This window comes from Lotus japonicus, chromosome 5, assembly GCF_012489685.1.
Source record: "Lotus japonicus ecotype B-129 chromosome 5, LjGifu_v1.2".
NCBI classification, from domain to species: Eukaryota; Viridiplantae; Streptophyta; class Magnoliopsida; order Fabales; family Fabaceae; genus Lotus; species Lotus japonicus.
Genome location: NC_080045.1, coordinates 32,297,316 through 32,323,619, shown reverse-complemented (window position 1 = coordinate 32,323,619; position 26,304 = coordinate 32,297,316). Strand labels below are relative to the sequence as shown.

At 40.3% G+C, this 26,304-nt stretch overlaps 1 protein-coding gene across 1 annotated transcript; it reads left to right on the top strand.

Annotated features, from left to right (window-relative positions):
* The first annotated feature begins 3,351 nt into the window (after positions 1-3,351).
* On the top strand, positions 3,352-5,110 carry LOC130721270 (zeatin O-glucosyltransferase-like). The gene has a single exon (XM_057572036.1). The coding sequence runs from the start codon at positions 3,450-3,452 to the stop codon at positions 4,881-4,883; it is 1,434 nt and encodes a 477-aa protein (XP_057428019.1). The 5' UTR covers positions 3,352-3,449; the 3' UTR covers positions 4,884-5,110.
* Positions 5,111-26,304: the final 21,194 nt, after the last annotated feature.

Sequence of the window (26,304 nt, the reverse complement as noted above, 5' to 3'; positions counted from 1 at the left end):
TCATATTTTAAGGAGGCATTAGAGAAGAAAGCTCATTCTTTTGATATCTTGAACTGGTGGAAAGTGAATTCTAGCAAATATCCTACTCTTGCTTTGATAGCTAAGGATGTATTGGCTATGCCGGTATCTACTGTTGCTTCAGAATCTGCATTCAGCACTGGGGGTCAAGTTCTAAATAATTATAGGAGTTCACTTTCTCCAAAGACGGTTGAAGCACTAGTTTGTGCTCAAAATTGGTTCCGATCAGGTCCTTTGTCAAGTGATATTGAAGAACTTCTTGAAGAATTTGAAAAGCTTGAGCAAGGTAACTTATGTTATTGTAATTGAATGTTTTAATTTAAAATTCTGACTTTGATTCACACTAACCAGATTTTATTTTATCTATGTAGAAATGGAGCCAAGTACACAACCTATTCAAGACGAATCTTCTGATGCAGAGTCGGAGTAGTTGGAACTGTTAGAAGCCTTCCTAAGCTATTACTTAGTGGTATACAAAAGACTATGCTTTATTTATATCATATATATCTTGTTGTTTCTTTTTTACTAGTTCAATATTTCTATTTCCTACCATTCTTCCACTGTCATAGCTTATATTTGTTGGCAGTAAACTATTATTAATATATATATTTTTTACAAAAATTGTCTACTATGAAAAAATGTCACGTGGAGTGGAGCCATGGAAATTGAAGATTGGTGAAAACAATGTCATCTCCAGTTGCAGTTGAAATAGCTTTATTTTATTTTGCGATAGTATTAAACTAATGAGGACTTACTTATGTTTATGTTGCCGGTCTATGTTTTGTATTTGTTGGAGACTTTTGATAATTATCTTGACTTATTTATTCCTAAGTTCAAACTTTGATGGTTTAGTTCTGTAATGTGATGGTGAATGTAGTCTACTTTATTTAAATGTTTACAATTTCTTTAAAAACCGAAATCCAATCCAATCCAAACCGATTAAAATTGGATCGGATTGGTTCGGATTTTAAAAATAAAAATAACCGATTGGATGGTGAAGTGATAAAACCGAATGGATTAGATCGGATAGATTTTTTTCTCAAAACCGAACCAAACCGGACCGCGAACACTCCTAATTGGAGCTACACTGCCGTCTGCCGACACTCCGTTAATCACATCAATTTGAAAGCGTGACACCTGATTTTCAAGAAATTGAGTTCAATGCTTGAGAAAAAAACAAATGAATACAGACATTCATCCACCCAATGTAATTTTATAAATAGTGGCTATGTTGCAAAAATTATTAATCTATCAAATATCTTAATGATATTCCTCCAATTATTTTATATTTAAGATATGTCCTCCGTTTAAGTTGGCCTGCCATAGTGCCATCTGTGCCTTTTATATTTTGTCTGTAAGTAGCGGTGCGGCAAATGCGGTTAAATCCTTTAAAATAAATTATATTTTTTTCGTTTAATCATAAATATTAACGTAATTCATTTCAATCCAGTGGGATCTACTTGAGAATAAACTCTCAACCTGAGAAGTTTTACGAGCCACTTTTGACCACTATTTTAAGATAATGTTTAATATTTACATTATATAACGCATTTATTACTTATTTTTGAAAGTGTGACGTCTGATTTCCAAATAAATGAGTTCAATCCTAGAGAAAAAATCTAAAAGCCAAATGAATTCGGTCGACAGTCAAATGTGACCCTGAAATGTAATTTTTTAAAGAGTACATGATTTTATAAAAATAAGTTTAAACAAAAATAATTTTTAAGAAGATATACAAAATTAATTCCATTTGTAGTGTTTTCCCAAAAATCCAATATTATACTATATACTAGTATTTCTGAAACCAAAAAGTGGTAACTCCAACAAGTGTCACCCTTTCATTCTATGTCTTTCTTCATAAAAAATTTCTCTCATTATAAATAGCAGGTAGATGATGTCATATTTATATTTTTTTACTTTTAGTAATTTAAATATTAAATAATTTCATATTTTTGAAAATAGTTAATGTATTACTATTGCATTTAATATTTATTAATGACATCAGAATAATTAATAAAAATCAATTGTGACTTTTGTTAAAAATAACTACTGTATTAATTTGATATTTATTGATTTAAATGACATTGGAATAATTAATAAAAGTCAATTGTGACTTTTCTACCATTAAGATGTATGTTAACAAAGTCTTTTTTTAATGATTTTGGTTATTTTTTATATAACAAAATAAAAAGAATTGAATGTAATAGCTTACATTCAAAATTATATCAAATATGCCATAAAAAATTGATATCAAATAGATTTAAAGGGTTGATTTGAAAATTAACTCAAAATTTTGTTTTTATGTTTTCCTATATACATTTCGAAGATTAAAATTGGTTTTGTTATATTGATTCAAAGCATAACAAATTAGAAAGAAAAAAAATTGGAATTAGAATGTAACTAGAATTAAGAAAACAATTCAAATAGGTGATATAGGTATTTAAAAAAGAAAAGCGAGAGAGGAAATATGAAAAATTCTGATGTATGCCGCCAAAGTACTTTTATTTCATCTGTTCATGACGCAATATCAATACTAGTAAAATTTATTTTCTATCTGCGTGTAATGGGTATATTTTTTTAAGTCTTCTATCTTTTTCTTAAAATTCATTTCCATTCAATTTTTCAATCTATCTCTTATCACTGTTTCTATCAAATCACATATCATATCATTTATTTCTCTCTCGCTCTGCCTATATCTCTAAAGGTCTAGAAGTGGAAGGTGTGAGGACAACTTAATTCAATTGGTTATATTTTTTTAACTCTTCTATCGGTTAATGGAAAAAGTTTCCTACACATTCTATATCCGCCTCTACTTATGAAAAATGAAAAAAAGAAAGAAAAATAAAGAGATATAATAAACTATATGATAGGAAATGAATAAGATAAGAAGAGAAAGTACTAAAAATGAGATGAAAAGAATGTGAAGTGTGTATATGAAAATTCGTTTCATACATTCACTATTCACATTATAAAAAATTGAAAATAATGTTCTTACAACTTATTTAAATCACCCTAACTAAAATAATCTTACTTTATGTGACATAATAATATTTTAACATGTGTTTTAGAAATTGCAACTAATAACACGTATCAAAATATTATTAAACCAACTAAGATTAGGATAGTTGCCTTGATATAAACGACCCATTTTATTTACAAAACCTCTTCCAAGAGTAATGATATGTACACACCTCATTTTCTAATTACTGCATTTCCACCTATTTTTATTTCTATCTCTCTCTTCTTATCATCTATCACATTTTATACTTTCTCTCTCTTACTTTTTCATTTTCTTTCTATCTCTCTCCTCACTCCACCTCTTTCCACCTCTCTTAGAGATGTGAAAGAATCATTATTGCCTCTTCCAACCAAGAGGCTATTTGTAGTAGACTAATAGTTGTTACCCCCATTTCAGTTCCAAAAGTTCAACAATGGATTCTAGCAACCAAAGTTCAAGTTCACCACTGGCTTCCAATCATCTAAGCGATTATCAACCCCAACCCCAAGTGGTGGTAGTTATGGTACCTTTTCCAGCACAAGGCCATCTCAATCAGCTTCTTCACCTATCACGCCTAATCTTATCACACAACATTCCTGTCCATTATGTTGGCACACCCACACACAACCGTCAAGCCACACTTCGTGTCCAAGGTTTTAATCCAAACTCCATTACAAACCTCCATTTCCATCATTTCAAAACTCCTCCCTTTCCTTCCCCTCCGCCTAATCCAAACGAAGGAACCAATTTCCCATCTCACATGGTTCCTTCCTTTAAAGCCTCTTCAAATCTTCGCGAGCCTCTCGCGAATTTTCTTCAATCCCTCTCAGCTAGAAGGGTCATAGTCATCTATGACTCTCTAATGGCATCGGTTGTACAAGATGCGAAAAACATGGCAAATGTTGAGACTTATGTATTTCACAGCACTGGTGCCTTTACCATGTTCTCCTTCTATTCGGAGCACATGGGAAAACCTCTCTTAGAAAGTATAAATTTTCCACAAGTTCCTTCGATTGAAGGATGCTTCATTCCCCAAATCATGGATTTTATGGAATCACAAAGGGAATTCCGTAAACTTCATAATGATGGCAGTATCTACAACACAACTAGAGCAATTGAAAGCCTTTACATTGAGCTTATAGAGAAATTCACTCCTGGTAGCAAGAACTGGGCATTAGGGCCATTCAACCCTTTAACCATTGAGAAGGAAAATTCCAAGGGAGGGAGACACTTCAGCATGGAGTGGCTTGATAAACAAGAGCCTAAATCAGTTATTTATGTGTCTTTTGGGTCAACAACAACCTTAACAGAGGAGCAAATTGAGCAGATTGCAATTGGGTTGGAACAGAGCAAGCAAAAGTTCATCTGGGTATTAAGAGATGCTGATAAAGGAGACATCTTTGATGGAAATGAAGTTAGAAGACATGATGATATTGTAAATGGGTTTGAAGAGAGAGTTAAGGGAATGGGCTTAGTTGTGAGAGACTGGGCACCCCAATTGGAAATTCTAAGCCACTCTTCAACAGGAGGGTTTATAAGTCATTGTGGATGGAATTCCTGCATTGAGAGCATCACCATGGGGGTGCCAATAGCAGCATGGCCTATGCACTCTGACCAGCCAAGAAACAGTGTTTTCATTGCTGAAGTGTTGAAGATTGGTTTGGTTGTGAGGGATTGGGCTCAGAGAGATGAGTTGGTGGGTGCTTCAGTTATTGAGAATGTTGTGAGGAGGTTGATGGAAACGAAGGAAGGTGATGAGATGCGAGAGAGAGCAATGAACCTTCGAAAAGAGATCCTTTTGTCCATGGATGAAGGTGGAGTTTCTCGAATGCAAATGGATTCCTTCATAGCTCATATCACTAGATAGTATGATTCCACAACACTCTTCTAGTTTGCACAAGATGTGGTACAAAATAGACTATGACAAATTTTCATAGCATATCACAACAAGAATAATGAAGTAATCCTGTAACAGTTTCATTTCTAGCAAAAACATGTTAGCTACTACTTTAGCTTCAAAAATGTTGGTTGTATGAGATGAATGTCTGATTGGCTTCCAATTAATTTGAAAACAAAATGGTTGCACGTTTTAAATGTTTCCAGGCTATTTGAACTAAACTACAGCAAAACAAGATATGCCTTTCTTGTTTCATATAACACAAAATTCCAAACAGTACCTATAGAGTCATTCTCCAATCTAGATTTTCACTCTAGTGGATTATTAAGCTCTGCTTACAATTATGGTATCAAGCTAAAGTACGGAAATGGTGTTAAGCTACTACGACAAACATACTACAGCAAGGATTAACTTATATTTTGAAACCAAAACCATTTTAGGTTTTTGTCTTTGTCATCAGGGTGTACCAGAGTGCATTTTTTAGCAGGAACTGGTTAAGACTACAGAGAATGATAAAATAAAAACAGGATTCAACAATTAGTGACAGACCTTTTTCAGCAATTGTCAGAGATAGACTAATAGTTTTCAATTAGATTTGTAATAAGATTTTTACTAGCTTTGTCAATTAATGCACAAGTTTATCAGTCTATTCAGAAGAGATTAGTTTGGGTTTAATGCCCGCTTAGATTAATTAGAACAGGGTTTCATGGCTCATTTCCTTTACTCCTCTACCATGTATTTCAACTACAAATTACATATTGAAAGTAAAAACAAAAATACACCTAAAAATCTGCAAGATCTATCTATAGACATAAATATATACATAAATATGTCCATTTAACAGGTAAGTATTAATTGCTGCAAGCTTCGAGATATAATGGCTGCTAGGGTTTCCACCGCTTCCAACGTTTCCAACGTTGTGGGAGATGCTGGCGGCCCGTCCCCGGAGGAGGCTGATCTTCTCCGCCGGAGTACCTTCAAAGCGAAGCGCTCTGGCCCAGTAAACACACAGCCAATAATAGCAAGGAAACCTATCTCCTATCGTGATATCTGTTCTGGAATCAATGGGCGATGTGCTGATCTGGATGAGGAGGAACCGCTGGATTTTGCTGGCTCTGACATGGAGGAGGAAGAAGACGAGGAGGGCACGAAACCTGGGAATGAGACTAGGGAGTTTGACCCGTTATGCCCTGTCATTACTGTCACTAAACAGGAGGTGCGGGAGGCGCGAAGGCCTTGGAAGTTGGCTGTCATTGTCAAGCTCCTAGGAAAGAAGGTGGGGCTCAGCTTCATGAGGGCAAAGTTAGTGCACCTTTGGCAACCAACTGTACATTTGGAAGTTATTGATCTAAACCATGGTTATTTTGTGGTACGGCTGAGTAATTCTATGGACTTTCAGCATGTTTTTGATGGAGGACCATGGATTATTATGGGTCATTATTTAGTGGTCCAGCAATGGAAACCAGAATTCATTCCCGCCGATGATGACCTCGGAAAGGTGGCAGTTTGGGTCCGCATACCGGACTTTCCTGTGGAATATTATGGCAAGACCTTCCTTTGGAGGATTGGCGAGTCGTTGGGGAGAATGGTAAAGATTGATGTGCACTCGTTGAGGAGTGATCAAGAAGGCGGGCTTTTGCAAGGAGGTACAGGGCGAGGGAGCTTTGCACGGATTTGTGTGGAGGTGGATCTCCGGAAGACTTTGGTTGCTAAATTTGAATTTCATGATGTTACATACAAAGTGGAGTATGAGGGATTAAATCAAATTTGCTTCCATTGTGGGAGGTTTGGCCATCGCCTAGAGATTTGTCCCTTGGTGATTACTCCCTCTGGGGAAGGCAGCTCTCAATCTGCAGCCAATCTAAAGAAGACGCCGGTACCGGAGGAAAGTCAACCATTTGGTGAATGGATGATCGCCAAGCGGCCAACAAGGAGGGTGCAGCGACCGGCGGCGGCCAAAGGTGGGCAGTTCCGCTATGCTTCGAAGCCAAACGAGACTTCCGGCTCGCGGTTTAATGCGCTTGTCAATGTGGAGGAAAACCAGGAAATAATTGTTGCTGATGCCATAATGGGAGGAGAAAGGGCCCACAAGGATTCTGAGGATTTGACTGTGAACGGAATGCTAGGAGATTCTGGAAATAACGCGCAAATCGAAGGGGTTGATAAGGAATTACTGCCTCAGGTAACGGTTTCTATTGATGAAGGGATTATTCCTTATGGAGATAATGTCGGAAACAGCCTTAATGAGCCAATCATTGTTGTTGCCCCACTAGCTGGTAGCACCCAAGCAAGAAGTACTCCAGGGGAAGTGCGACAGCAAAACGAAGATGGGTTGACTAACCATAAAAGGAGTGGACCCAACACTGATGGCCCACGGAATGTTCACAATCTGAAGGTTATGGCACGTGATAAGGCTAAGAATGCACGTGGAGATGGCAAAAGCTTCATAATTCTCAAGAAGGGCACAGCCACCCTGGCAGCTGTGCTGGAGGACCCAATTTTTGGGGGGAAAGTAGATGTGATGACGAAATTGAGCGTGGCAGGAGATACTGTGAGAGGAAAACTTGGGAGTGTAAAAGCCCCAGGGGTTACACATGACCTTGGTAGACCTCCTGACACTCCCTTGCGGCAGAGCGAGGGACCCTCTAACGAGAAACAGGATGCAGTAGAGGCCCCGGTGTGTAGGGAAAGGGAAAGAAGTCTATCCCCTGGTTCGTCCACAAGGATTGTCTGAGTGGTAACTTATCTCTTCTTTTTTGTTTACCATGATAGGGTTCGAAGATTTCTCTCTTTTTATGTGGAATGTCAGAGGAGCTACTAGCGCCAACGCTAAGTTAGCTTTGAAAGAGTATATCAGGCGTCATAAGCCGGATATTATTGTTCTAGTGGAAACGCATTGCCAGTTCCAGAGGACCCAAAGATTTTGGAAGGCTCAAGGCTTTCTTCCAGGGTGCATCGTCGAAGCTACTGGGTATAGTGGAGGGATCTGGGTCCTTTGCCACCAGAGCTCCCCCTTCAAGGTGATGCCTTTGGAGTCCTTTCACCAGGCTGTGACATTTGATGTTGTGCTTGGTGCTTTCTCTTGGACTTGCTCGGCCATTTATGCAAGTCCTACGCCGAATCTTCGAGAGGAGCTTTGGGGCCACTTGGCTCAGCTCCGGTCGACGGTTGTGAAGCCTTGGATGGTGGTGGGTGACTTCAATGAGATTCTCTACCCATCGGAGGTCAGGGGAGGGGCCTTTCTCGCTAGTAGGGCCCTTCGTTTTGCAGATGCACTGGAAGCTTGCCACTTGATTGATCTTGGAGTAAAAGGAGGCTCCTTTACCTGGCATAGGAAGGAGCGTGGGACTCTTAAGGTTTCTAAACGCCTAGATAGAGCAGTTGCTGACCATGAATGGAGGCATACCTTTCCTGAAGCCTATGTTGATATCCTGACTAGAATGCATTCAGACCACAATCCTCTCCTCCTCAGATGCACGAGTGCTATTCCTTGCCCTAATGAACGACCTTTCCGATTCATGGCAGGGTGGGTCGAGCATGAGGCGTATCGAGGTGTAGTGGAAAACGCGTGGAGAAGCACGGGAGAAGAGGTTCTTGGAAAACTAGCTCGTGTCCAGCAGGACTCCAACACTTTCAATAAAACTGTGTTTGGAAATGTCTTTCAACGAAAGAGGCATGTGGAGGGACGTTTGAAGGGAGTCCAACGTGATCTGGACATTAAGATCAGGCCGAGTATGGTGCTGCTAGAGAATCAGTTGCAACAGGAATATAGAGAGATCCTACGCCAGGAGGAAATTCTTTGGTTTCAGAAGTCTCGTGAGCAATGGGTCAAGTTCGGAGATAGGAATACAGCTTTCTTCCATACTCAAACCATTATGAGGCGGAAGAAAAATAAAATCCACAAGCTACGGCTAAGGGATAATAGTTGGAGTTCTGATGAGGATGTGCTTAGAGGGGAGGCCCAGGGGTACTTTATTGATCTCTTTAGTGCTGCGGAAGGGGATGTGCAGGAGCAGTTTCAGGTGAATAATCTTCCTCAGATACCAGATGATTGCAGAGCTGACTTGTTGGAGCCCGTGACTCTTGAGGAGGTTAGACGAGCGTTGTGGTCCATGAAGTCGTTCAAAGCTCCAGGACCTGATGGCTTCCAACCAATCTTTTTTAAAAAGTATTGGGATATTGTAGGAGAGGACATTTGGCGGGTGGTCAGTAATGCTTTTACTTTGGGCTCCATTGATCCTTCTCTCGCTGAGACACTCATTGTGTTAATTCCTAAAATAGAAGTGCCTATCCAGATGAAGGATCTCCGACCCATAAGTCTTTGTAATGTGGTGTATAAAATCATTACCAAAGTGCTTGTTGGTCGGGTCCGCCCCTATTTGGACCAATTCATTGGGCCTTTACAATCAAGCTTCATTCCAGGTCGTGGTACAACTGATAATGCAATTCTAGCTCATGAGGTGATTCATTTCCTCAACTCCTCCAAGGCTAAGAATGGCTCTATGGCCTTTAAAATTGACTTGGAGAAGGCTTATGACAAGTTGTCTTGGAATTTTCTTGAGGGTACGCTCAGAGACTTTGGGTTTCCAGACTCTATTGTGAGGCTTATTATGAGCTGTGTGTCATCTTCCAAACTTGCGCTTTTATGGAATGGAGCCAGGCTTCCATGGTTCAATCCTAAGAGAGGCTTGCGTCAAGGAGACCCCATGTCTCCTTATTTGTTCGTGATGTGCATGGAGAAACTTTCTGTTCATATTCAGAATGCGGTGTCTGAGAAGGTTTGGCTTCCAATAACTTTGTCTAGAGGGGGCCCCCCATTGTCTCACTTATTTTTTGCAGATGATGTGTTGTTATTTTGCAAAGCTAAGCGATGTCAAGTGCAGTTGGTGGCTACTATTCTTGAGCAGTTTGGGGATGCTTCTGGGCTCCGAGTGAACAACCTCAAGTCGAAGGCTCTTTATTCTAGAGGTGTTACTGCTGCTGTACGCAATAGCTTTGTTGATGTCTGCCCCATTGGCTTCGTTCGTGACCTTGGACGTTACCTTGGCTTTCCTTTGGCTGGTGGAAGGGCCTCTCATGCACAGTTTAATCACTTACTGGACCAGGTTGCTCGTCGGTTGGCTGCCTAGAAGAGTCGATTATTGAACACGGCGGGGAGAATATGCTTGACTAAATCAGTGCTTGCTTCCATCCCAACGTATACGGCTCAGGTGGTGTGGCTTCCTCGAAGAACAACGAGTTGTTTGAATAAGATTTCTCGTCGCTTCATCTGGTCTAATGCTACGGGTGATCGAGGGTGGCACCGATTGAAGTGGGAAACCCTTACCTTGCCAAAACCGTATGGTGGTATAGGTATTCGTGATATTGAGCATGCGAATGCGTCTCTCTTGGGGAAACTTGTCTGGGAATTTGTTCAAAAATCTGAGAAATTGTGGGTAAATGTCTTGGCCCACAAGTACTTGAAGGATAGATCTATACTTGAGGCTCCTGTTAACCCTACTTCATCATCCATGTGGAAGGGCATTTTGAAGGTTAGGGATGTCCTGCGGGATGGCTTCACTTTCAAAGTTGGTAATGGTTCGACCTCGTTCTGGTTCGGAGATTGGTGTGGCTCTGGTGTTTTGGCCCGTAAGGTCCCTTTTCTTCACATCTCGGATGTTGATTTCCAGCTAGTGGATTTGATTAGTAATGGCCACTGGAATCTGTCTCGCCTGTATACAGACATGCCTGAGGTCTTCAAGCATCAGATTCTAGGTGTTGAACCCCGGATCATAGCAAATGTTGAGGATCATTGGGTTTGGCAGCCGAGTCGGAAGGGTTTTTACACAGCTTCAGAAGGTTATGCTTGGCTGTGCTCACGTGACCTTCCTCCTGTTGTTGTGGATACTTGGTCTTGGATATGGAAACTTAAAGCTCCAGAGAAAATCCGGGTCTTCATTTGGCTCCTGCTTCATGACGCCATCCAGGTCAATCATCATCGGTTTAGATGCCACTTGGTTGCTTCTCCTAGCTGTCCTCGTTGCTCCCACCCAGTGGAAGATGCCCAGCACTGTTTGCGGGATTGTGCGTATGCGAAAGAGGTGTGGTTGAGGCTAAGTGCGTGGACTTGGCCTCGTTTTCTGGCTGGTTCGACTATGGAATGGGTCCGCTCCCAAGCCTGTGGCGAGCATGGTAGGTTATTTGTTGCAGCTCTATGGGGTATTTGGCGTTGGAGGAACATAGCAGTGCTTGGTGACAATGATTGGACAGTGGAGGTTGCTGTTAGGTGGATCCGGCAGGAGTGCAAGGATTATGAAGCCTTCTTGTGTAATAATGTGGATTTTGTGAATATTGGGAGTGGTGTTTCCCGGTGGCAAGTTCCTCCTCAGGGCTCACTTAAGCTCAACACCGACGGAGCTTTTACTCCCACGACGCAGAAGATGGGTATGGGCGGTGCAGTTCGTAATCCGGAAGGCAGGTGGATTGTGGGCTTCATGGCAGGGTGTAATGGTGGTGACTCGCTTGTGGCAGAAGTGACGGCTTTGAGGATGGGTCTCTCTCTCTTATGGGACACTGGAATTCGTAGTGTTGTGTGTGAAGTTGATTGCCTGGAGATTGTTGAGGTGATTCGGGATGATGTGTTTCACTTCCATGCCTTAGCATCAGACTTTCTGGAGATTAAGCAGCTCCTTCAGCGTCCGTGGAGTGTTCAGCTCCAGCATGCTTCCCGCAGTGCCAATGAAGTGGCGGATTGCTTAGCCGGTTTAGGTCTGTCTCAGCAGTGTGACTTTCTTCGATTAGAGGACCCCCCTCCTCAGCTTGATCCCATCTTAGCTCGGGATCTGTTAGCTTTATAGTCTTTCTTTTGTCGTTTAACATTCCGATGTACCAAAAAAAAAATTGCTGCAAGCTTCAAATGTTTCCCTAACATATACAAACTAAAGAGTAAAAGCAATCTGGCACCTTCCTTAGTGGTAACTAATTTTGGGCTCTAGCAAGAAACCTTTTGAGACTTACAAACTACCAATTTTGCCAATTCAATTTAATCAACTGCTTAAGAGATTCAAACAGGATCAATAGCCACATTTCTAAAGTGGAACTTCTTACAGCAATCAATACAAGCATATTCTGATTTTGCATTTGAAATGGCACTAATAACAACACAAAAACCTGATCAAGGGTCCAAACAAGATGTGGCTGAAATTTAGTCAGAAATGCCATTGGGCCAAGCCAACCTGGTAACAAAACTTACATGAAAGCAATGCAGTAAATCAAATTCAACACATTTAAACCAAGAAAAGAAAAGAAAAAATTAGAAGAAATCAATTTTATAAAAAGAAAGGTGGAGAGATTCCAAACTTACCACCAAACACGAGCTGCGCTAAATAATCCTTTGCCATCATAAACGACCACATCATCTTTGTTCTGGATGCCAAGGGCTGAAACAAGTGTCAACTCAAGACATCAATGGGATTCTTCAGGCCATGATATGGTTCTTTTCTTGAGATTCAGGTATCACAATACATATGGTAAGATGCTGCCACAAGTAAATGGTAACCACTGAACTTTCAAATGAACCAGAATTCAGAACTTCAAAAATTATAACATTGAAACTAAAAAGATCTACTGCATGGCAGAGGAATGGGCATACTTTAGACATTGGTGCTACAAGGATCACTTCATCTCAACCACTTTACTCCTTCAAATAAACATCAAGAGCAATTGCTCTCCCCATTGACAGTAAGAGAACCAGAGAATGGGGCAAGAACCTTTCAAGGGAAAGCCAGAGAAGACTAGGTTATATTACACAAGAAAATTAGATAAGCTGTTGGATAATGATTTTTTTTAATTGAGACAAATAGCGAGAAAAATAGAAAGAAATATTCTCATCCAGAAGGTACGGTTTCGAATTAGTTAGATAGATTAGTAACTAGTTCTATGAGATAGGCTTGTGACTAGTCCTATAAGTTACATTTAAGGTACCAAAGAAACTGAGAATAGGTATATACCTCTCTAACGTGTGAGCATAAAATAATACTAGGCACCAATGCTTGAAAATATCCATCTTGATAGACAACCTGAAAAACATACTTCTTTACCTTCCTTCAAAAATTAATTAAAATAAACATCACTCAGAAGCAAGGGGGATAGAGATAGAGATGTCCCCTCTCTCTAAATAGTGGTCCTCTGTTTAGAATTTTCAAACTTGTCTTCAATTACTCCATTTCTGTATTTCCCATTTTTAAACTGCGTCCATAAAAAACCATAGAATCAACAGGGGAGTTCTCCACATAGGTATTGATCATGCAAAAGAAAGAATATGAGCATATAAAGAAAATGAAGTGCATATGGCTAGAAATTTTGATTCTTTGCATATGCTTAATCAGTGGCGATCCAGGACCCCGGGGTCAGGGTTTAAATTTTTCAAATGAATACATCGATAAAAATATAATTAAAAACAACTTTAATATGTTTATTATAGAATTAAAAACAGACTCAACTTCACTATACCAAAAAAGTAAACAATTGCAATTTCTAATACAATAATATCAAATCAATAAATTGAGGATTCAGAAAACAGAAGTGAACATAGTCTAATTGAGTGATATTCTAAAACTATTTTACCCCGTGCATCACAATTAAATCCTAAACCCGAAATTAATTCTCTCATTCACCTCTATCTCTCTCTCCTGAAAAAATGTCATGTTATCAATATCTCATTTTCCCTAAATGCCCCATCTTGTTACTCAAGCAGCACAAGGCATTACATTATGTAATTGTTGTTCCTCATATCAAGAGAATCTCCAAAGACAAAATTTGCAGGTGGTTCATCTGAAGTTGAAATCTTAGACATGGAAAGAGCTATAAAAACTTGAAGCATAAACTCAACCATAACCAGTTTATTCAACTAGATGTCCAATACAAAATATATAGAACAATAATCAATATAATGAAGTTTTCAAGTAGAGTCCTCTATTTTTCTCCATAGAAAGTGCACAACAAAACCGAGGCCAATATTAAATAACATATTTTAAGATTCAAGTTTTAAATTAATTTTAAGTTTCAAACATAAATCTGAATTTTCCAATGTTCCAATGTTTGCATAACAAATCGGTCTTCAAATCAGTCTAAACAGCATTTCAAAATTCAAAAATAAAATGAACCGTAATTGAACCGGTAGTAATTTTTTTTGGTGAATGAGAAAGAGAACCGATAGTGATATTTAAATTTATTATAACAAATAGGAATAATAATAACATGAGATAAATTGAAAGTGATATTTAAAATTACATCATAAATTATATCACTTAAATTAATATCTATCTAATTAATAAGCTAAATATATACTTGTGTGTTGTGTCTACTAGGCTAATTAACATGGATGCAAATGGCAAAGATAAATGTAATTATAAATCTAAGAGATAGATATAACAATTGCCTGCATGTTCCTATTTTTTACCAATTTGAATCTTGGGCCTTCTTTTTGTCGTTGCATCCCTCTGCTAGCAGAGATTACAAAGTTTATTAATAATTCAATAGTAAAATATTAGGCTTGCATCCAGACAATTAGCGTAAAGGCCCAAAGACTCATACTTGTTTAGAAACCCTAGTACGTGAATATCCTTTCCAATCTCCTCTGTGCGCCGCACTCACGCTCAACACAGCCAGGAAGCTTCTGTTCTCCATTCTTCTCCATTCTTTTTGTGTTTTATCTCACTTACTGGTACTCTTAGTAGTGAGTGCGTGTGACTGTGTGTGTGACGTAAAGAGGAGTGAGTCTTGGGTGCAAATCAAAATTTTCAGAGGGTTCAAAATAAAATTTATACAAGAGGGTATGTGGAATTTTTTTTTTCAGGGGGTTCATCTAAACCCCCTGAGTCTAATGTGGATCCGCCCCTGTGCTTAATAGACAAAGTAAGAAAAACAGAGGGGCTGTAACAGAACAAAGCAAAAATAGAGAGAAAATAGAGAGAAAAAAAAGAGACAATGCCATGCATAGAGCATAATAGTATTTAATTTAGTACACAGCATGAGTGACCATTTATAGTCATCCAATAAGATTCAAGCTAAGATCAGCCAAAGAGACTTCATCCTACCATGTCAAAGTTCACCAATTAAGATAATAAGATACAAGATATAACATATGAACATTACTGCTTATCTAAAAAAAAAAACAGATGAACATTACAAGTACCTCAGCGCGAATGTCACATAATGCATTTAAGATGATAACACTGACCCTTGGATCAACTGATTCATATACTTCAATGTTCACCCTGACATGCTTCTTATTGCTATGCACTAAAAAGCACTAGACTGGACAGACAAACTAAGTAAATTTTGAAGTGTCCAATCAAGATTTGTTTAAGTATCTCTTATAATTACACGATTGAAGTATCAAGACAATTTGTTGACGTTAAAGCTTGTAAAGAGAAAAGGCTAAGGCTATGTTTGGCATGTTTAGCTGATAAGCTAACTGAAAGCTGAAAAGCTAGCTGAAAGCTGATAAGCTAGCTGATAGCTGAAAGCTGATAAGCTAGCTGAAAGCTGATAGCTGAAAGCTGAAAAGCTACGTGATTGGAACAAAAGTGTTTGGTAGAACTAGCTGTTAAACAAGCTGAAATTGTAAAATGACATAAAAGGACATACTTGTATAATTATTTTTATATTACATTACTTTATTTTCACATTAATACCAATATGATATTAATATTAAAATTATTATCACTTTAAATATTTTTATTAGCTACAGTTATATATCATCTTAAAAATATAATATTTATTTTTATTTATTTTTATTACTCCCTCCGTTCCTATATATAAGTCATGAATAACTAATTCTCTTAGATTAAGAAAAGTAGTTACTAGTAATAAATTTGTAAAAAAAATGATTTACTTTCCTAGATTACCCTTATTTACTTTCCTATGATTTTCTCTCTCAAAGTTAATACTTCTAAAGTTTATCATCTCTTTCATATTAAATATAAGGGTTAATTTGGAAAAAAATATTTAATGCTTCCTAGATATTAGAAAGTGACTTATATTTTGTAACAAATTTTTTTCAAAAAATGTGACTTATAATAGGGAACGGAGGGAGTAATATAATACTTGTGGTGCGCAGCGGTGTGGCGGAAATGGTGGCGGAAACTGCATACATAAGTGTGAGGGGAAAATAAGTTTAGTGTTTTTATAAATATATAAGGGTAAGGGTAGAATTTTAATAAAATAATAAGGATAAAAATGAGAATAAATTTAATAAGCTATAAGCTTTAAGCTATAAGCTACCTGAGATAGCTTATAGCTTAAAGCTTTAAGCTACTAAAATAAGCTCCTTCACCAAACACTTTTGAAGAGCTTTTAAGCTAGTCAAATAAGCTTTAAGCTAGTCAAATAAGTTATAAGCTAGCTGAAATGGCATGTCAAACATAGCCTAAGAGAGACAGAAAGAGATATTGTAATGGGATACACTGCAGGGTGCAGCCTCCCTCATATATATAATACTAGGTTAAGAGTAGTACAACATGTAGTACAAAGTACATATGGGCCTGGTCCATAGACTCTACATCTAACTCTAACTCTTAACATAATCCTTAATGCTAACACTCTCCCTCAAGCTGGAGCATATATATTAATCATGCCCAGCTTGTTACAAATAAAATCATTACGCACCTCATTCAAAGCCTTTGTAAACACATCTGCAAGTTGATCGCCTGTTCTAACATAAGAAGTAGATATAAGGTTCTATTGAAGCTTCTCACGGATAAAATGGAAATCCACCTCAATATGTTTAGTTCTTTCATGAAAAACTGGATTTAATGAGATATGTAGGGCAGCCTGATTATCACACCATAGTTTCATTGGAGATATCCTCTCAATTCCTATCTCACTGAAGATTTGTCCTACCCACATAAGTTCACAAGTAGTTTGAGCCATAGCACGATATTCAGCTTCTGCACTAGATCGTGCCACCACATTTTGCTTCTTGCTTTTCCAAGAAATTAAATTACCTCCCAAAAATACACAATAGCCAGTGGTGGATTTTCTATCCATATGAGATCTTGCCCAATCAGCATCTGAAAATGCCTCCACTCGCATATGTCCATGATCCCTGTACACAATACCTCTTCCTGGAGCTTTCTTCAGATACTAGACAATGCGAATCAATGCTTCCCAATGTGCGTCTGTCGGGGAGGACATAAACTGACTTACAACGCTCACTGGGAAGACAATATCTGGACTGGTAACTGTCAAGTAATTCAACTTACCCACCAATCTTTTATATCGTTGTGGGTCAGAGAAAGGAACTCCTTCTGCTGTAAGTTTCATTCCTGGTTCCATAGGGGTCTCACATGGTTTAGATCCCATAAGACCAGTCTCAGCTAGCAAATCCAAAACATATTTCCTCTGAGATATCATAATCTCATTCTTCGAGTACATAACTTCAATGCCCAAAAAGTATTTCAGAATTCCAAGATCTTTGGTCTGAAACTTCGTCTGAAGGAAAGTCTTCAAGTTGCCAATTCCTTCACTATCACTACCTGTAATCACAATATCATCAACATAAACAACCAATAAAATGCAGCCTTTATTAGTTTGCTTGAAAAACACAGTGTGGTCACTCTCACTTCTTCGTAAACCAAACTCCATAACAACATCACTGAATCGTCCAAAGCAGAACCTAGGTGATTGTTTTAGGCCATACAATGATTTCTTGAGTCGACACACTTTCCCACACTCCCCCTGAGCAACAAACCCGGGTGGTTGCTCCATGTATACCTCATCCTGTAAATCACCATGTAATAATGCATTCTTCACATCTAACTGGAACAAAGGCCAATGATTAGTAGCAGCAAGAGAGATGAGAATGCAAATAGAGGACAATCTAGTAGATACAGTCCATCAGATTCTCTTCCTCTACCAATAATCCTCTGTGTCGACAGATCCTGAAACACACAATAATTCGGAAAGAAGGTTACTGAACACTTTAATGAACGGGTTATTTTGCTAATTGAGAGAAGATTACAAGGAAACTGAGGTAAATATAGCACAGAGGACATAGGTAAGGTAGAAACTGGGGTGGTACACCCACTCCCCTTAACACGAACAATGGACCCATCAGCAAGGGTTACAGACGAATGAATACTAGAGGAACTAAATGACGAAAAAATACCTGAATCCCCTGTCATATGATCAGTAGCGCCGGAATCAATGATCCAACGTCGTGAGGTAGAGGATAGACACACAGTAGGATTACCTGTTTGGACAAAGGTAGCTGTGGAGGAGGAAGGTGAGGCTGACTGCTGTGAGATCTGAAACTGTGTATATCTGGCAAACTCATCATCACTCATAACCACTGTACGCTTTTCTGGTTGTGTTTGGACAACATCTGACTGGGAAACGTTGTGGGCAAAGCGATTTGGAGCTGACAGTTGAAAATGTTGTTGGTGCTATTGAGAATTGGGACATTGATTCTTGTAATGACCCAATTCTCCACAACTATAACATTGGATCTGTCCGAAACGTCCACCACGACCTCTAGCACCACCACGACCTCCTCGGCCTCCACCACGTCCGCCACGAAAGCCTGAATGGGCCGCTAAAGCAGAGCGATCAGAAGTATCAACGTCTAGAGCAGGTTTGGGCTTCTCAAAAGAGGACTGCATGACTTGAGAGAAGACATCAGTGAGAGTATTCACTTGCTTGCTCGACAAAATCTGAGACCGGACCACCTCAAACTCCTGATCAAGGCCAGATAACCAACTCAATGCTATCAATTTCTTCTGTTGGGCTAGCATATCCTCTTTTGTCTTGCAAGATAGGAGAGAAGTGTAACACCCCGATTTCGGTGGCGTCACTTTAGTAACCAAAAGAAATACTTAAGCGGAAAAACGTGAATTATTTTTTTCGACAATATAACTAAAGACAGAAAGCAATAAACTTCCCAACAAAAGATAAAAGAAACTACTATACAACTACATATACATGCCTCGCTAAATACAACCACGTCACGAGTAACCTCCAGTGACGGGTGACAGAAAGAGAGTAACGCCCGAAGGCAATATGTACAGTCCAAGGTAAAAATACTGTGTCCGCAACACTAAACCTCAAAATCTGAGAACAAGTTGGCCCAGCGGCCTAAGAAAAGACCCCCTAAATCCAACCAGCTCTCTGTGATCTCCATAGGAAACCACACAAAAAGCTACCGGTAGGAAACTACCCTGTCCCCAAAACTGAAGCATGACGGTCAGAGCATCGACACTACTCCTACACTAATCCCTACCCGAGGAGCCCACACTAGCACTCGATCCTACATGCTAGCGCGGTCGTCATCCGAATCTGCATCCAGGACGACTAAGTCGACATACTCAACACTGCCCTCTCTGTCCACCCTAATGCGCTCCTGCACTGGCCTCTCGGGCTCGGGGCCCGGAACGAGATCCGCGACGACAGCAGCAGCAGTAGACGGACTAGACTCCGCCGAAGCCCCTCCTACTGGCACCTCCTCAGAGGGGTCCTCATCATCCGAAGGGGATGGTGGCGGTGGAGGTCCTCCCAAGCCGGGTCCACAGTGTACACCCGGAGGCAGTTGAAGCTCACTATGTGCCTCCTCATCACCCCCTCCGTCAAGCGTCCGAATCGGTCGACACGGTCCTCCATGACCCGACCGGTGTAGGTCGCACGGTGGCCCTCGGGATCGACCACCCATGCACCTGGGTCGTCTTGATCAAGCATCTCGTACCTGGTCCCCCCCGAGGGGCTGACCATGGTAAACCAATCCCCCATACTCATCTGACAAATGGCGTAGTCCGCCCAAACACACACAACAGACGCGAGGGTCAACTCTAAAGAATTATATAAATAATAAAACCAGATATAATATAGGATAATAAATATTTGCCTCTCAGGCTTATAAGTTTTGGGATAGCTTCCTAGGGTTGCATGTATCACAATGAATATAAAGAACCATAAAAACAAGTAGCATGCCTCAAAAATAGGATAAACAGTTACCAATCACACTCAGCAACTAAGTCAGCATGTATGTTGCATGAAATGCAATGCTGGGTAACAAAATGCATTCCGGAAGAAGGATGGACATCAACGAGGCGGCCCTAACACCAGCCACGGTGGGTACCTTCCTGCTCGCGTGTCTCTTACACCACAAAAAAGTAGTCAGATCAGCAGTGAACCCGTAGGTCTGCCATTCCGTCTGCTACTGAGGACCACCGTAGTGTCCTAAATATGGCAATCCGGGTCTTATGACCATTTTGGAATCCACCGAGGTCCGGTATCACGCCGTGTATTAACCTCAAAATGAGTGCATGAATGCAAGTGATTAGCCAAACAACGTCTCCGACCTCACCCGACACGTCGCCACGTGTTCTAAATAACTTAAAGTCTCTAAAAAAAAAATACCCTAAGGCAAATGTCGATTCTGCGACAAAATGAATTAATCAAAGAAGAAGAAGATACTTTGGAACTCATGGTTCCCGGCTAAACTTTAGATAGCCAATCAATAAACTGCTCATCGAGCGAAAAGGTACCGAAGTACTTGGAAACTTATAGTCTCCGGCTAAACTTTAGATAGCCAAACATTAAACTGCTCATCGAGCGAAAGAGTACGATTTGTACTTGGGCTAAACTTTAGATAGCCAAATAATAACCTGCTCATCGAGCAAAAGAGTTTCAACATACTCGAAGACTTGTATATTTCCTCATAACGTGGACTCGACGACACTTCTCATATTTCCCAAACTAATATTCAGGCTCTAAGCTCTTATCTAAGGGTATTATTATTGTTCAAAGGATTTAGAAATTGATTAATGTCTTATGAGTTTTCCGTGATAAAATAGTTTTCATTTTAATCTTATAATACTTCCTAAGAGTTTTCAGAGATCCCATAATCTCAAATAATTCCCTGAGAAGGTCTCGATCCATTAAAACATAACAAGGTCCGAACTCCGTTCGTCCTTTAAAACTCTCTCAAAATCTCATAAAAATTTGGCATGACCTGCCCGTAATCCTCACTCCTCAGAATCTCAGGTACAAGTGGAATAGCATAAATAAAACAACTCAGTCAAAAGCATAAACAGCATATTCCAACACATCCTAAGTTAACCATGTAGCACGTAGCATGTGAATCATTTAGCACACAATATCATGGCATCAAATACTCAGCAAGGTCGGCCGAAGCCTCAGAGAACAATTCAGACATTTAGCAATTTAGTGCATAACACATAAATCAAGTCGAATTTGTCGACCCCTAAAGCATTATCTAGTAATTCAGAGAGTAGCCCTCACCGGTGGGTCTTCCAGCTTCTTCCTCAAAATGTTCTTCAAGCTCTTCTCCTTGATCTCTGGGAATCTCCTCAAACGAACCTTAAGCAAAAATCACAGAAATCAACACCAAGAGTCAGAAACTCAGCAATCAAAGAGTCCTAGGGTTACACGGTACACTACTACCTCCGTGGTACGACAATCTAACGCGTTAAGACAAGTTTTCGAAAAATCGGATTCTCCCCCCCCTTGATATAGCTCTCGGCCACTTCCTTTAATTGGGAGGGTCGATTTTTCTTCGATCAAACTTGGTTCCTAGGTTAACATAAGCCGTAACTAAGACGGTTCTAGGCTCGGAAAAATTTTCGGATCGAAAACTGATATAGGGGTAGTTTGGTCATTATTTTTAGCTCAAAATTTCAAAATTGGATTTTTGAAAAACAAATTGGATGGGGACGTCCACAACGACGTTTATGACGACAAATCCTACTAGCACTAAGCCAAGTCGATAGATTAGAGCGTAAAGGTTGCGACTTTGCCGAAAAATGGGTATTTAAGGTAGAAATTGATCCCGGCGGCATTTCGTCGACATTCGACAAAATCTAATCCGCAGAACACGCTCAGGAGCATGCAGGGAAGAAGTTTAGACACTGAAATCAGCGTATTTGAACAGTTTTTCAAAAACCTCAAAATTTTGAACTCAGAAAGTCGTAGGAGAAGTGGACAGAAACGACGATTCGAAGGAGAGTATAGTTTACCTACCTCGAGGTCTTCGATTAGTGACGATCGGTGAAGCAAACGGGCAAGAAACGACGAAGATCCGGATCTCTCTCTCTCTCTTGATGCTCGCGGGTTTGGGGAGGGAAATGGGTAGTTTTTGGCAAAAAATCTAATTTTTGAGCTATTTATAGGTTTTGGAAAATGCGGAAAAATGATTTTTTTGCGATTCCGATTTTTCCTGCTCGTTCCTCTGCGCATTCTAAGATAGGTTCTAGCGACAGAATTCCAGAACTCAAAACAGGATTCTTGGAATTAAACCAAATGATACCAAATCGGTGTGAGTCGGTTCAAGTCGGTTTATCCCGAAAAACTACTTTTTGCAGTGATCGTCGGATGAGAAAACTTCCTTCTGAAGAAAGATTAGGAATGACGAGAGAAATAGGAGAACGCGGGTGGAATCTTCATTTGCAGCTCCGAATAGAAAAAGTCTTCATCGTCTGTCGATCTTAGGTTTCTCGAACTATCAGGGATTCCGTTTCGGCAAACTTCCGAGAATTGGAATTTGACGTTCGTACTTTCCAGGATTTCGCATCGAAATAATTGTTTAAGGACGGAAAAGAGAAGTTCTAACATTTCTCTGAGGATTTTTGGAATTAGTTTCCATCGTGTCCTAAAGCGTAAATTAACTATTCACTAATACCTTTGACCTAGGATTAAGCGTATGTTAGTCGTGCTATAACTCTTATCGGTTTTTCGATAAATTCTTGGACTTTTCCTGAACCTTTTTCCTTCCCAAATTTATCTTAATCAAATAACTCTTTTATTTTATTCACTTATCCAAAGCGTTAAAACTTGGGCCTTACATTACTACCCTCCAAAAAGAAAGTTTCGACCTCGAAACTTAAGGGTCAGTAAAAAGTTCTGGATACTGTTCCTTGATCTTTTCCTTCAGCTCCCACGTCGCATCGCCGGTGTCCTTGTTCCAAATAACCTTCACTAACTCGATCTCTTTTCCCCTCAACTGCTTTATCCTTGTGTCACCAATGCTGATTGGCGGTGTCTCGAAAGACAAGTTATCCTTCAACTCAATGTCATCCAGCTCGATGACGTGCGTCGGATCAGCAATATACTTCCGCAGTTGTGACACGTGGAATACATCGTGAACGTTTGATAGAAAAGGCGGTAGTGCGATCTGATAAGCTACCGGTCCTACACGACGAGTAATCTGATAAGGTCCAATGAACTTTGGCGTCAGCTTTCTTGACTTGATTGCTCGACCAACTCCTGTAGTCTGGGTAACTCGCAGAAACACATGATCTCCTTCTTCGAATTCCAGGGTTCTGCGCCTTTGATCTGCATAGCTCTTCTGTCTACTCTGAGAAGCCTTCATCTTCTCCCTGATCTGTTTAATCTTCTCAGTTGTCTGTTGCAGAAGTTCCGGTCCTACTAACAAATTCTCTCCATCTTGATACCAACATAAAGGTGTTCTACACTTGCGGCCATACAATGCCTCATACGGTGCCATACCTATGGTCGTATGAAAACTGTTGTTATATGTGAATTCAATCAGTGGCAATAGGGTATCCCAACTGCCCTTGTTGTCTAACACGCAAGCTCGTAGCAAATCCTCCAATGATTGGATAGTTCTCTCAGTTTGCCCATCAGTCTGTGGATGATAAGCAGAACTTAATCTCAGCCTCGTTCCCAAAGCATTATGAAGAGCTCCCCACAAATGTGAAGTAAACTTCGGGTCTCTATCGGAAACGATACTTGTTGGCACTCCATGAAGTCGCACAATCTCAGCTATATATATCTCTGATAGCTTCTCCACGTTGTACGTGGTTCTCACAGGTATGAAATGAGCCGACTTAGTCAATCGATCCACGACTACCCAAATCGAATCATATCCTTTTTGAGTTCTTGGTAATGCCACGACAAAATCCATCGATATGCTATCCCATTTCCATTGAGGTACATCCAAGCTTTGTAGCATACCCGCAGATTTCTGATGTTCCACCTTCGCCTTTTGACAGGTTAAACATGCAGCTACATATTCTGCCACTTGTCTTTTCATTCCTGGCCACCAAAAATTCACCTTCAAGTCCTGATGCATCCTTTTCATTCCAGGGTGAATGCTCAACTTACTTTTGTGACCTTCGTCCATTATCAACCTCCTTAAGTCAGGGTTGTTAGGTACGCAAACTCTACCCTTACACCGTAGGATATTGTCACTTCCTACCTTGAATTCCGGGTCCTTACCCTGAATTACCAAATTCCTTTTTCCGAGTAAAAATTCATCTTGTAACTGTTGGTCTCGGATTTCTTCCATCAATCCATTGGTAATCCTGATCATCCCGAACCTCAGTTCTCCCTCGGATACTCTTACGTCCAAACTCAAATCTCGGAATTGTTCCAGCAGTTGCAGCTCCTTCACCATCATTGACGAGATATGCATCTTCCTGCTCAATGCATCAGCAACAACATTAGCTTTTCCAGGATGGTAATGTAAGGTAAAATCGTAATCCTTGAGAAACTCCATCCAACGTCGTTGTCTCATGTTCAACTCCTTCTGGTCGAACAAGTACTTCAAGCTCTTGTGATCACTAAATATGGTGAAATTGCATCCATATAAGTGATGTCTCCAGATCTTCAACGAAAACACAATGGCAGCAAGTTCTAAGTCATGAGTCGGATAGTTCTTCTCATGAGTCTTCAGTTGTCGTGAAGCATAAGCCACCACCTTCCGATGCTGCATCAGCACACATCCCAAACCTTGATGCGAAGCATCACAGTACACTTCATACGGTTCCTCTGGTTGCGGTAAGACGAGTACAGGTGACGTCGTCAAACGTTCCTTCATTGTCTGAAAGCTAGTTTCGCACGCTTCGGTCCATGCAAAAGGTTGATCCTTTCTCGTAAGTTGAGTCAAGGGTCCAACGATCTTGGCGAAATTCTCAATGAAGCGACGATAGTATCCCGTCAAACCGACAAAACTCCTGATCTCCGTCACGGTCTTTGGCCGTTCCCATGACAACACCGTCTCTACCTTTGCTGGATCCACAGCTATACCTTCTTTAGAGATCACATGGCCCAAGAATTTTACCTCTTCGAGCCAAAATTCACACTTAGAAGGGTTGGCGTACAGCTTTGTCTCTCTCAACACTTGTAAAACCTGACGCAAGTGCCCTTCATGATCTTCAGCGTTCTTTGAGTAGATCAGAATGTCGTCGATAAACACCACGACGAATCGATCCAAGAACGGATGGAATGTCCTGTTCATGTAATCCATGAAGATAGCAGGTGCGTTTGTCACCCCAAATGGCATCACTAGATACTCATAGTGTCCATAACGAGTCCGGAATGCCGTCTTCTGGATATCCTCAGTCTTTACTCTGATCTGATGGTAACCCGACTTCAGGTCTATCTTTGAGAATATCGCAGCTCCTCGTAGTTGATCCATCAAATCATCAATTCTAGGTAGCGGATACCTATTCTTGACGGTCACTTTGTTCAGTTGTCGATAGTCGACACAAAGTCTAGATTTCCCATCCTTTTTTTTCACCAATAAGACGGGTGCTCCCCAAGGTGAAACGCTTGGTCGGATGAATCCCTTCGACAGAAGAACCTCAAGTTGAGACTTCAATTCCACCAATTCCGCAGGTGCCATCCGATATGGTGCAATCGAAATCGGTCCTGTTCCCGGTACGATGTCAATAGCAAACTCAATGTCGCGTACCGGCGGCAAACCAGGTACATCGCCAGGAAAAACATCCGCGAAGTCTCTCACAACTAGAATATTACTCACTTCCGGATTCCCTTTACTCTCCAAGTTTAACAAAACTGAATACTCTTGAGATCCTTCATCAGAGAGACGCTAATATGATTGGCGGATAAATACTCGGAAAGATCCGAGTCAAAAAATACCACTCTCTTTCGGCTGCAGTCCAGAAGACAATGATAGTGGGACAACCAGTCCATCCCTAGGATAACATCTAGGTTCTTGAGAGTTAGGCACACTAGGTTAGCATGGTAAACTTTATCCCTATAGGTCACTGGGCAATACATGCATGCAGTATTGGCAAGCAGAGTTTTGGCAGGTGTGGTAACTATAAGATCGAAACTCAAAGTAGTAACGGGAAGTTTTAATCTAGCAGCACATTCCCTAGAGATAAAAGAGTGCTTTGCTCCGGAATCGAAAAGTACAGTTAGGAGATTACCGTCAATCTCGCAGTCTCCCCTGATCAGACCATCAACCCCTTCAGCTTCTTCACCATCCATGGTGTAGACTCTTGCCTTGGCAGCAGGACGCTTCCCACGAGCAGTGTTAACAGCTGGTTCTGTCTTGGGTGCTCTGCATTGAGCAGCAGTATGCCCCAACTTGTTACAGTTAAAGCATTTGGGCCTCATGTCAGTACAA

What these genes read in the sequence shown, in the direction of transcription:
- LOC130721270 (XM_057572036.1), top strand. Translation starts at nt 3,450, where the DNA reads ATGGATTCTAGCAACCAAAGTTCAAGTTCACCACTGGCTTCCAATCAT.